Source organism: Pseudophryne corroboree, chromosome 4 (genome assembly GCF_028390025.1).
Source record: "Pseudophryne corroboree isolate aPseCor3 chromosome 4, aPseCor3.hap2, whole genome shotgun sequence".
Classification (NCBI taxonomy): domain Eukaryota; kingdom Metazoa; phylum Chordata; class Amphibia; order Anura; family Myobatrachidae; genus Pseudophryne; species Pseudophryne corroboree.
In genome coordinates this window covers 846681468-846693576 of record NC_086447.1, presented here as the reverse complement: position 1 = coordinate 846693576, position 12109 = coordinate 846681468, and the positions used below count along the sequence as shown (strand labels likewise).

At 45.6% G+C, this 12109-nt stretch overlaps 1 protein-coding gene across 9 annotated transcripts in view; it reads right to left on the bottom strand.

Annotated features, from left to right (window-relative positions):
• Positions 1 to 12109, bottom strand: part of CCDC88A (coiled-coil domain containing 88A) — a 320350-nt gene that overhangs the window by 44285 nt on the left and 263956 nt on the right. For all 9 annotated transcript variants that reach the window (XM_063918618.1, XM_063918617.1, XM_063918621.1 and 6 more), the window contains exons 22-23: positions 4018 to 4204; positions 2143 to 2288 (exon numbers count right to left, since the gene is read on the bottom strand). In XM_063918618.1, coding sequence (XP_063774688.1) covers positions 2143 to 2288; positions 4018 to 4204 — 333 coding nt within the window. The remainder of the gene's footprint in view (positions 1 to 2142; positions 2289 to 4017; positions 4205 to 12109) is intronic.

The window sequence follows — 12109 nt, the reverse complement described above, 5'->3', positions numbered from 1 at the left end:
GCAAAGTTTAACGGGTTAAAGTGTGGCATGGTAGCACAGTGGTTTGCAGTGCAACATTGAGTCCAAACTGACCAAGGAACTATCTGTGAGGAGTTTGTATGCTCTCTCTGTTTATGTGTGCATATCCCCCATAGTCCAAAAGCATACTGGTAGGCTGATATTAGAATGTGAAAGAGAATTAGGCGTCTATTTACTAAGCCTTGGATGGAGATAAAGTACCAGCCAACCAGCTCCTACAGTAACTGTCATTTTTAAAACACAGGGGCAGATTTACTAAGCCTGGTGAAGTGATAAAGTGAAACTTGATAACGCACCAGCCAATTAGCTCCTAACTGTCATTTTTCAAACCCAGCCTGTAACATGGAAGTTAGGAGCGGATTGGCTGGTACTTTATCACCTTCCACATTATCACTTCACCAGGCTTAATAAATCTGCCACACTGCCTGTAACATGGTAGTTAGGAGCCGATTGGCTGGTACTTTATCTCTGTTCACTTTATCTCCATCAAAGGCTTAGTAAATAGACCCCTTATACCACTTTCATACCGTCTGAGGCGGGTCGCACCCAGGAGCCTGACAAGGGAGCTCCCAGTGTGCCACCAGCCTCAATACCCCCTTTCACACCGCAGACTGCAACCCGGCAATATGCCAGTGACGTTGGCGGTGATGCGGCATGGGCGGGGCTGGGAGATCACACGATCTCCAAGTGCCACCCGTCCACACACTGAACAAGAAACAGGTCGCACTGACCCGGCTCCCGTTCACACCGCACAGCGAGCCGCATTGAACACGGTAGCAGGGTTGAAATACCAGGTCGCTCAACCCGGTATATTGTCCCTGGTACCTTTCACACCGCACAGGAACATGGGTTATGCGCGCTCATGTGCCAATAACCCGTGTTTAAAGCTGCTGGTGTGAAAGCGGTATTAGTCTGTAAGCTCCACTAGAGCAAGGAATAACTGAAATACTAAAAATCATTTTCTGTGAGGTGCTGTGTAACAGGATAGCACCATATGCACAAAGGGTAATAAGAATACATTTTTGGATTATTTTATTTTAATTGTGATTATTATTTAGGAATCTGAAAATTGTGCTTTGCCTACCCACAATGGGTAACCCATACCTCCCAACATTAAGGAGGACGGGATCAGGATTTATGTGCACTCATCCAAGGCGTGCCCGATAAATGAATATGGCGTCATGACCCACAAGGCCACGCCCCTTGCTCATTTTGGAGGCGCGACTGTGCTGCACACCGCTATTCTCGTCACATTGGGGGCTTGCTCAGCACCCTGTTAGCCCCCAGCCTCTCCTGGCACAGTGCGGATTACCCACATATGTGTACATCGTCCGTCACCTCTGCTCTGTTATCTTCCATTTGCCTGTGGGACACTGTGACCTGCGGGTGACACAGTGCCCTGAGAAGTGGGACTGTCCCGCTGGTATCGGGATGGTTGGGAGGTATTGAAGCCTAAACATTACAGCAATCTGATTTATACTATGAATAAACGCAAGAAGGAACAAGGGTCTTATAATGCTGTCATTTTTATATTATTAACAAAACGGACAGGGGCTGTAAAAGCACAATGATCACATCCCAAGCACCGTGTGTTATCGGTTCATGCCTGTGTCCCATTTTGATTTGAACGGGAGCAGATCAATCTGTAGCCAATAATATCATCAAAAACTCACAGCAGCACAGAGTATTTCATTATAGGAGTTTGTGGAAGACAATGATCCATCTATTTCATGAGGTTATGTTGACGACAGGGCTGCCTGTAACAGGGACTCTGTCATGGTGTAAAAGGGTGTCAATAGGGATGAGTAGGGAGAAGCAGAGGGGGAGATATATCAAACCTTCTAAACAGAACAAGAAGAGAAGTTGCTTATAGCATCCAATCAGCTCTAGCTATTATTAATCAAGTGCATTCTATAAAATTATAGCTAGACTCGGATTGGTTGCTATAGGCAACTTCTCCTTGTCCTGTTAAGAAGGTTTGATACATCTCCCCCAGAGTTATACGGGAAGGAGCAGGGTCTCCAACAGCACAGATCAGTAACATAAGGCTCCTGTGAAACTGATGATGGAAGATTATGGGTTCAAAAAAATTCCTCTGTATGAAACACCAACTTGTATACTTACATGTACTGTCTCTGTTCAACATGGAAGAGGTCTTTGCTTTCCATATTTTGCTCCAACAAAGTTCTGTTTTGCAACATTAATGTCTGTATTTGGTCTAATAAGTGTCTGTTCTCCTCTTCTAAGTTTCCTTTCAGCTGACTTAAAAGCTGTGGACAAAATAAAAAATAAAACAAACCTGTAACACACAGCATCCAAATGCATTGTAGACAGCAGAGAGCAGATCCAGTCAGTCAGTCTATACTGAAGTCCAATCAAGACACATACATTTTTATTTTCAAAAACATTCCAGAAGATAAAAGATTAAAAAAATGTTTCTTCTACGCATTTCCATATCCTTTGCATTTGTCCTTCTTGAAATGGAATATTGTACTACAAGAAACATAGGGACTAGATGACCTCACATGGCCGTATCCTGCCACTTGGCTTGAGAGCAGATTCATTCTATTTTTCCATGCATGCGGCTGGTTATATCAGAGGAGATTGTTTTCATGGTCTCTCAGGCCCTGGATCAATCCACTAGTCTGCGATCGGTTTGTCATGTTGTTTTGAATGCACTCGCAGGCCGACAGTGGCCAATTCTGACCACACATTCCTCCACAACTGCTATGATCTTATTGCTTTCATGATCTCACAGCAGTCCTTTGTGGGCACAAGCTGCAATATTTGACTATCGGATATTGGGGGTCATTCTGACCTGATCGGTCGCTGCAGTTCTTCGCAGCGCAGCGATCAGGTCAGAACTGCACAGTCGACAGCTGTCGTTGCCTAGCGATCAACTCTGCCTGATTGACAGGCAGGCAGGCAGGCAGATTGACAGGCAGAGGCGGTTGCTGGGCGGGAGGGGGTGGCACGACGGCGTTTGGCCGCCGTTTTGTGGGCGCGGTCCGGCCAACGCAGGCGTGGCTGGACCGTGCGGGGGGCAGCGACGAGTATCTCCCGGCCAGCCGCATTGTCGCTGTGCGATGCTTTTGTACTTGTGCAGGGGGAAGGGGGGGGTGGCGGCGGCCTGACATGCGGGGCGGACTAGCCCTGTGCTGGGTGTCCCCCCGCATGTCAGTGTGAGTGATCGTGGCTATGATAAATTGAGCACAGCTACGATCAGGTCAGAATGACCTCCCTTATCTATATTATCTCATTATGGGCTGGATTTTGAGCTGGAGCAAAGCAAAAATAGCAAGTAACTTAGCACCTGGGCCAAACCATACTGCACTGTAGGTGGGACAGGTGTAACGGGCCCCATACACTTGTCCTACCTCATGTCGGAGGCGATCGCAGGCGATCACCCCCGCAGGATCCCAGACATGCCCCCAGGTCGGACCAGATTGAATGTGCAGCACATTCAATCTGGAGGATCCGATGCTCACGGGAATGCGCATCGGATCGGATCAGCCTGGAGACACCTCAAAATTGCCTGATTTCACCCAATATATCGGGCCGAATGCCCGAATTGGGCTGAAATCGGGCATAATGGCTCTAGTGCAGAGAGTTAGATTTGGGAGGGGCGTGTCCAAATTCAAATCTTAATTGCAGTGTGAAAATAAAGCTGCCCAACATGTGTGGGCTACATCATGCAACATCAGCCAGTATTTACCCTGCATGCAAAAAAATACATGTATTTTCACCCTTTGCATTGTAATAGCATTTGTTCTGCTACAAAGGTACTTGCTCATACTTGCTTAGCACCCAACTCAGAATCAGCCCCTCGAATAAAATGTTAAAGAATCTATTAATTCACCCCTCTATTTATGGTTACTGATGGTGTTTATATAAACAGCGATGTTCAACCAGACAGGTGTAAATAGACCACAATGGAAGCGCTTGTTTGCCCGTCACTCCTGTAGATGCGGCAGATGGACAGAAAGACACAAAACTCACCTCACACTGGTTATTGAGCTTTGTGGACGTGATATCTAGCTGCTGATACTGCTCTTTTAGTTTAGAGAATTCGGCTTCCAGTCGCGTCTGCTCCAGTTTTCCATTGTTCAGGGAACTCTTCATGTTTTTATGATCGCTTTGCAGACTTTCATTCTCCCGCAACAATTGCCTGTATGTGTGGTTTAGTCTACAATGGTTAGATAAGAAAGAAGAATAATGTCTGACTCATTTAGCTGGCAGAGCTCACATGCCAACAACTATGAAGTCCCAAATTGAGTGGTGCCAATTCACCACATCCTGCCCTGTAAATCCTTCCAATGTTTATACTGGAGTCCGAAATATTATTATCAACCTAAAAGAATAAGCTAGAATATCATTTTTATTTCTTACTTCTTTTTAAGGGGGAGATTTATCAAAGCTTGGAGAGACAAACTACTGTACTAACTAATCAGCTACTCACCGTCACTTTACAGGCTGTGGGGCAGATGGATTAAGCCCGGAGAAGTGATAAAGCAGTGATAAGTGGAAGGTGATAATGCAACAGCCAATCAGCTCCTAACTGTAAATTTACATATTGGAGCTGATTGGCTGGTGTGTTATCACCTTCCACTTATCACTGCTTTATCACTTCTCCAGGCTTAATACATCTGCCCGTGTTTGAAAAATGACAGCTAGGAGCGGATTGGTTGGTACCTTATCTCTTTCCACTGTATCTCTCTCCAAGCTTTGCTATATATCCCCCTAAGACCCAAAGCTGCTGAAGATTCAGGTCCAAAGTCATACCACTCACAGACGCAAACAGCAAGCTTTAGCGTACAGCGCAGGCGCGGAAGCTGATTTATGCATGTTATCTATCCGATCCCGAGTCACGTGGGTCATTGCTGGATCAGTCTTTGCGTGAAATGGGTGCTGTGGGACAGGAACCGGGCAGTGTCAATGTGATCGCACCTGTGTTGTGGGAGTGTAGCAGAGTTTCCTTTTCTAATAGACTAAATTTATCAACAAAATCTAAAAAATAGTGATTAATCCCATGAGATGTAGCAGCTGCCACATAAGAAACATTTGTATGTTTAATAGCAATCTTTTATTCTGGAGAGTGCCTGAATCATGCATGGAAACAGGCATTCCAGCTTCTCCGGGTATTTCCAGTTGTCCATGGGCTTAAATTAAAGGGTCAATGGGTTGTGTATTTTTCTTCATGGAGTTCTCCTTGTATTGTAGCTTTGGCAGGAAATCATAAACTACTTAATAGCAGTGCGGGAAGTGCGCGGTTACACTAAATGTGGCTCCGCTTACAACTATACTGAGGATCTCCCGCCACATATTTTTCTCTTCAGTCCAAAAATATATAAAAACAGTGTGAGTGATTGTTTTTGTTAGGGCTACATTGTGCTTATGTAGATCGGAACCATCCACCATCCACCATCCACCCAACCAACCAACCAACCAACCAACCAACCAACCAACCACAGTACCTTAATTCTCTGTCTTCTAGCTTACATACATTTACAAACAATGGGGAAGATATATTGGGTATGGGACTCAGGGTCGACACACATTAGTTCGATAACTATTGGTCGACAGTCACTAGATCGACACGGCCATTAGGTCGACATGCAAAAAGGTTCACATGAGTTTTTTATAGTTTTTTGGTGTCGTTTTCTTCGTAAAGCGACGGGGAACCCCAATTAGTGCACCGTGTTCGCCCGCCATGCTTCGGGCAAGGTTAGCGTTCCCAATTGTAGTCCACGTGGATCGTAAATTATGAAAAAGTGTAAAAAAAATTGGAAAAAAAGTGAAAACCTCATGTTGACCTTTTTCCATGTTGACCATGTGCATGTCGACCGAATGGTCATATTGACCTATTACCTGTGTCGACCAATAGGTGTCTTCCTAGACAGTGTCGACCTAGAATCCGGATACCGATGTATTAAGGCTGGAGAAGGCATATGGAAGTGATAAACCAGTGATAAGTGTAAGGTGAAAAACGCACCAGCCAATCAGCTTCAATATAGTAACATAGTTTCTGAGGTTGAAAAAAGACAATTTGTCCATCGAGTTTAACCTATTTGTGGTCTCCTACGCTGTATTATTTTTAGGACTAATTTTATCTGTTTGCGAATGTCGGTCGTTCTGTTTATTCCTCTTTTTTTTTTTTTTATAACTATAGTGCGTGACTACGCACCATAACCCTGTATATCCTTATCCATTAGGAATGTATCTAGGCCATTCTTAAAATTGTTAAAATATGTAAATTACCTGATTGGCTGGTGCGTTTATCACCTTGCACTTATCACTGGTTTATAACTTCCTTATGCCGTCTCCAGGCTTAATACATCTGCCCCACTATATTTTATTTTTTTACGAAAAATCAACACAAAACTGTAATTTAGACAAACAGATGGACATGCTAATTTCAGATAATATTATTTTCTACAGTCTTCTGTAATATGAACCCAGTGGCAAACGCAGAATTTCTACAGGGGGGTTTCCAAATGCAATCCACAATCTCCCACTCTGCGGAACATAGGAGCAGGTGTGGGAGTCTGGGAGAGCGTTAGGAGAACCTAGTAACGACCCTGGACATTCATGTAAACATTGATCTTTTTATATACTGGATACTGAATGGAATACAGTATTAATTGTTAACACTATAGAAGGTCTATAGTATAGGTAGGCTGATCAAACATATTTAAATAATATAAAAAAGATATTGGTTAAACATACCGTAATAAATACACAAACATAATAGAATCAGCACTGCACTTTCTAAGCACACACAGTCTCCCACCTCATGCTAAGGTTCCTGTCTCTTCTTCCTGGCAGCTACTCTCTGGTCCAGATCACTGATTGAGAACTCAGATCCACACACACAGCAAACTTGGTAGAAGAAGCTGCTACCACTGGGCATGTGCAGTAGCTCTGGTGTGGCGGCGGCAGCTCTAGTAATCATATTATATACCATTACTATTGTTGTCAGAATTTGAGCCACTTGCCAAGAGGAGGGGGACTTCCGGGCAACCGGAAACCCCTCTGCGTTTGCCTATTGAACCCTTAAGACACAGGGGGCAGATGTATTAAGCCTGGAGAAGTGATTAAGCCGTGATAATTGGAAGGTGATAACGCACCAGCCAATCATTACAGGTTTGAGAAATGACAGTTGGGAGCTGATTGGCTGGTGCGTTATCACCTTTCACTTATCACTGCTTTATCACTTCTCCAGGCTTAATACATCTGCTCCAGGATTCTTTGATGATTTAAGTAGCTCTAGAATGAATAAATGTAACCATCCCATGAAGGGTATAGGCTTAGAATCTACTTGCTCTGTCTACTCTGCAATATGAGAATGGTGTTTGTAAAATCTGTAAACCCATCGATTTAGCACAGTGTATAATAAGGAAAGCAACTTCCATTTTCCCTCACAGAAGGCCGTAATAGGATATTCACATCTTAAATACTGTGGGCGCTTGATGAATAATTAGTACGACTTACAATAAGGTTTGGCTCTGTTTGTCTCTTCTCTGAGAGGGGTCTATTTACCAAGCCTTGAACGGAGATAAAGTGGATGGAGATAAAGTACCAGCCAATCAGCTCCTAACTACCATGTTACAGGCTGTGTTAGCAGCTGGTTGGTTGGGTCTATACTATCCCCCATGCTTGTTGCAGTATACATGCTCCCATTGGGCGAAATAATCAGGCGCCATGGCCTGGTCTACCACTGCTATGCAGATGATACACAACTGTACTTGTCATTTGCTCCGGGCACTGATAACCCAATAGCAACCCTAAATGGCTGTCTAGCTGAACTACAGGAGTGGATGAGCGCCAGTTGGCTGCGACTGAACCCGGATAAAACAGAGGTTCTATGATACGACCGCAACATCAAAGGACAAGACTGCAGCATAGCCAACCAACTGGACTTACACTCGGGGATTCAGAATTACAGACCAGTGATCGTGTGCGGAATCTTGGCGTTGTTCTGGATGGTGGCTTGACACTTAAACATCAGATATCAGCCACAATCAAATCCTCATTCTTTCACCTGAGGAACATAGCCAGAATCAAGCACTTAATTCCCTCAGATGATCTGCCAAAAGTCATCCATGCATTTGTATCATCTCAATTAGAATACTGTAATGCCCTCTACCTTGGTCTCCCAGCAAGAGAATTCCAAAGCTTACAGCTGGTGCAAAACACAGCTGCCAGGCTGTTAACCAACCAGCCCCGTTCTAGCCACATAACACCCATCCTCTACTCCCTTCACTGGATGCCTGTAAGATGGCGAATCATCTTCAAGATTGGCTTACTGAGTTTCAAAGCATTACATGACCAGGGCCCAAGGTACCTGAAGCAGCTTCTGACCCCATACTGCCCCATTCGATTACTGCGATCTGTAGATGAAGGACTTTTAGCAGTACCTAGAATCTCCCGTAATTCATCTGGGGGTCGAGCTTTCAATCATGCGGCTCCGACTCTATGGAACTCACTTCCCCGCACAGTGCGAGAGGCCCCAACTATAGAATCCTTCAAAAATAGACCCAAGACTTTCCCGTCTACTCAAGCATTTCCATAATGTCCCTTTTTGTATCATCATGCTTCTGCATTATGTACTTCATTATTTTCTGTACTACAGTAGATTATGCTATGTATCTGTTAAGCGCCTTGAGTCCTATTGGAGAAAGAGCGCTATATAAATAAAATTATTATTATTATTATTATTTATCTCCGTTCACTTTATCTCCACTCAAAACTTCATAAATAGATCCCTCAGTTGGTTATATTGCTGGGTTGCTGTATATAAACCTACACAGTGTGACTGACTGCCCTGTGTCTGCCTTTTCAAGCAATTATCCAACACAATATAATACTATAAAGATTAATGGAGCCAAGAAGCTATTACTAACATTTCTACAGAGCCAGCATACTTTGCAGTAGACATGTATCTTATACACCTTACAGAGTGCCGAGACCCGGAATTAGAGAATGGCAACGGTTCTCCGTTTAATACCATCAATGTTTTTCTTCCTTCCGATGGTAGTGTTACCATTCCATAGCTGTTTTCCAATGGTGACCGCCATTGAGTGTTGTGAAAGTGATAGCCTTCCGATGATAAAATAAGCTGCATTCAGCTCATCAAACCAAGCCGCGGGTCACTATTGCGCATGCGTAACAACTAGTTTATTTGCGCATGTGTGAACCATCACAGTGATTCATCCATCGATTTCTTTTGATGTGATGCTTATCTACCATCCTATGGAAAGATTCGATTGTGGCTGTCCTTCCATCATTTGACGGTGGGCTTCCAATGCCCATCCCCTTTCACATAATTGCAGCTTTCATATGGGGAAAGTTTTACAGTCATACGTTTTTTTGGGCAGTGGCAGAATTCCCACTAGGCCCTTCTGGGGAACTGCGTGGACTGGTGTCCTGGGCCTTTACAGAGAGGTGGGCCCTTCCCACGCTCTTACCGCTGATACCTGGAGAGCTGCCCCAGGCTGCACAACAACAGCAGGCGGGCTGCACAACAACAGAAGCCTTCCCTGTGCATCAGCTCTCTGTGAATTGTTCTTGCAGATCCTTAAAAGCGCCACCTAGATGTAAACATCATGATGTGTGACATCACATAGGGGTGGAACGGTGTGGCAGAATAGTTTTTTTTTTTGGGGGGGGGGGCCTGTCTATTTTGTCATTCCCGGGCCCCACAATTACTGATGGCATCACTGGGCACATGCCTAGGGGTGCCACCTGCTGGGGACAGCACTGTAAGATAACACTGCCCCCCTTGCATCAGAGCCGCTGATCCTTTTTTTTTGTACCACCAGGTGAGGAGTGTCATGGTTGGTGATTTGCGTGCAGGAGAGGTTGGAGCTACCTTACTAATTGCTGTCTGCAAGGATCATGAAGGGGTTGGAGCCTGAGTCGACGGTGACACTATCCTGATGTATACAAAAAGCCACCCATGACCGCTTCTGGACAGCTCTGCAGCTATACTTAACGGCTGATGACCGCAGAAACTGATGGCAGCTGTGAAGGAGAAAATAAGATTTTACTCACCGGTAAATCTATTTATCGTAGTCCGTAGTGGATGCTGGGACTCCGTAAGGACCATGGGGAATAGCGGCTCCGCAGGAGACTGGGCACAACTAAAGAAAGCTTTAGGACTACCTGGTGTGCACTGGCTCCTCCCTCTATGACCCTCCTCCAGACCTCAGTTAGGATACTGTGCCCGGAAGAGCTGACACAATAAGGAAGGATTTCGAATCCCGGGTAAGACTCATACCAGCCACACCAATCACACCGTATAACTCGTGATACTATACCCAGTTAACAGTATGAACAATAACTGAGCCTCTCAACAGATGGCTCAACAATAACCCTTTAGTTAAACAATAACTATATACAAGTATTGCAGACAATCCGCACTTGGGATGGGCGCCCAGCATCCACTACGGACTACGAGAAATAGATTTACCGGTGAGTAAAATCTTATTTTCTCTGACGTCCTAAGTGGATGCTGGGACTCCGTAAGGACCATGGGGATTATACCAAAGCTCCCAAACGGGCGGGAGAGTGCGGATGACTCTGCAGCACCGAATGGGCAAACTCTAGGTCCTCCTCAGCCAGGGTGTCAAACTTGTAGAATTTAGCAAATGTGTTTGACCCCGACCAAGTAGCTGCTCGGCAAAGTTGTAGAGCCGAGACCCCTCGGGCTGCCGCCCAAGAAGAGCCCACCTTCCTCGTGAAATGGGCTTTCACTGATTTAGGATGCGGCAGTCCAGCCGCAGAATGTGCAAGCTGATTCGTACTACAGATCCCGCGAGCAATAGTCTGCTTTGAAGCAGGAGCACCCAGCTTGTTGGGTGCATACAGGATAAACAACGAGTCAGTTTTCCTGACACTAGCTGTCCCGGAAACATAAATTCTCAGGGCCCTGACTACGTCCAACAACTTGGAAGCCTCCAAGTCTTTAGTAGCCGCAGACACCACGATAGGTTGGTTCAAATGAAAGGCTGATACCACCTTAGGTAGAAACTGGGGACGAGTCCTCAATTCTGCCCTATCCATATGGAAAATCAGATAAGGGCTTTTACATGACAAAGCCGCCAATTCTGACACACGCCTGGCCGAAGCCAAGGCAAACAGCATGACCACTTTCCACGTGAGATATTTTAATTCCACGGTTTTAAGTGTCTCAAACCAATGTGACTTTAGGAAATCCAACACCACGTTGAGATCCCGAGGTGCCACTGGAGGCACAAAAGGGGGCTGAATATGCAGCACTCCCTTTACAAAAGTCTGAACTTCAGGCAGTGAAGCCAGTTCTCTCTGGAAGAAAATCGATAGAGCCGAAATCTGGACCTTAATGGAACCCAATTTTAGGCCCATAGTCACCCCCGACTGTAGGAAGTGCAGAAAACGGCCCAGCTGAAATTCCTCCGTTGGGGCCTTCCTGGCCTCACACCACGCAACATATTTTCGCCAAATGCGGTGATAATGGTTTGCGGTCACTTCTTTCCTAGCTTTAATCAGCGTAGGAATGACTTCCTCCGGAATGCCCTTTTCCTTCAGGATCCGGCGTTCAACCGCCATGCCGTCAAACGCAGCCACGGTAAGTCTTGGAACAGACAGGGCCCCTGCTGCAACAGGTCCTGTCTGAGCGGCAGAGGCCATGGGTCCTCTGAGAGCATCTCTTGAAGTTCCGGGTACCAAGCTCTTCTTGGCCAATCCGGAACAATGAGTATAGTTCTTACTCCTCTTCTCCTTATTATCCTCAGTACCTTGGGTATGAGAGGAAGAGGAGGGAACACTTATACCGACCGGTACACCCACGGTGTCACTAGAGCGTCCACAGCTATTGCCTGAGGGTCTCTCGACCTGGCGCAATATCTTTCTAGCTTTTTGTTTAGGCGGGACGCCATCATGTCCACCTGTGGCCTTTCCCAACGGTTTACAATCATTTGGAAGACTTCTGGATGAAGTCCCCACTCTCCCGGGTGGAGGTCGTGCCTGCTGAGGAAGTCTGCTTCCCAGTTGTCCACTCCCGGAATGAACACTGCTGACAGTGCTAACACGTGATTTTCCGCCCATCGGA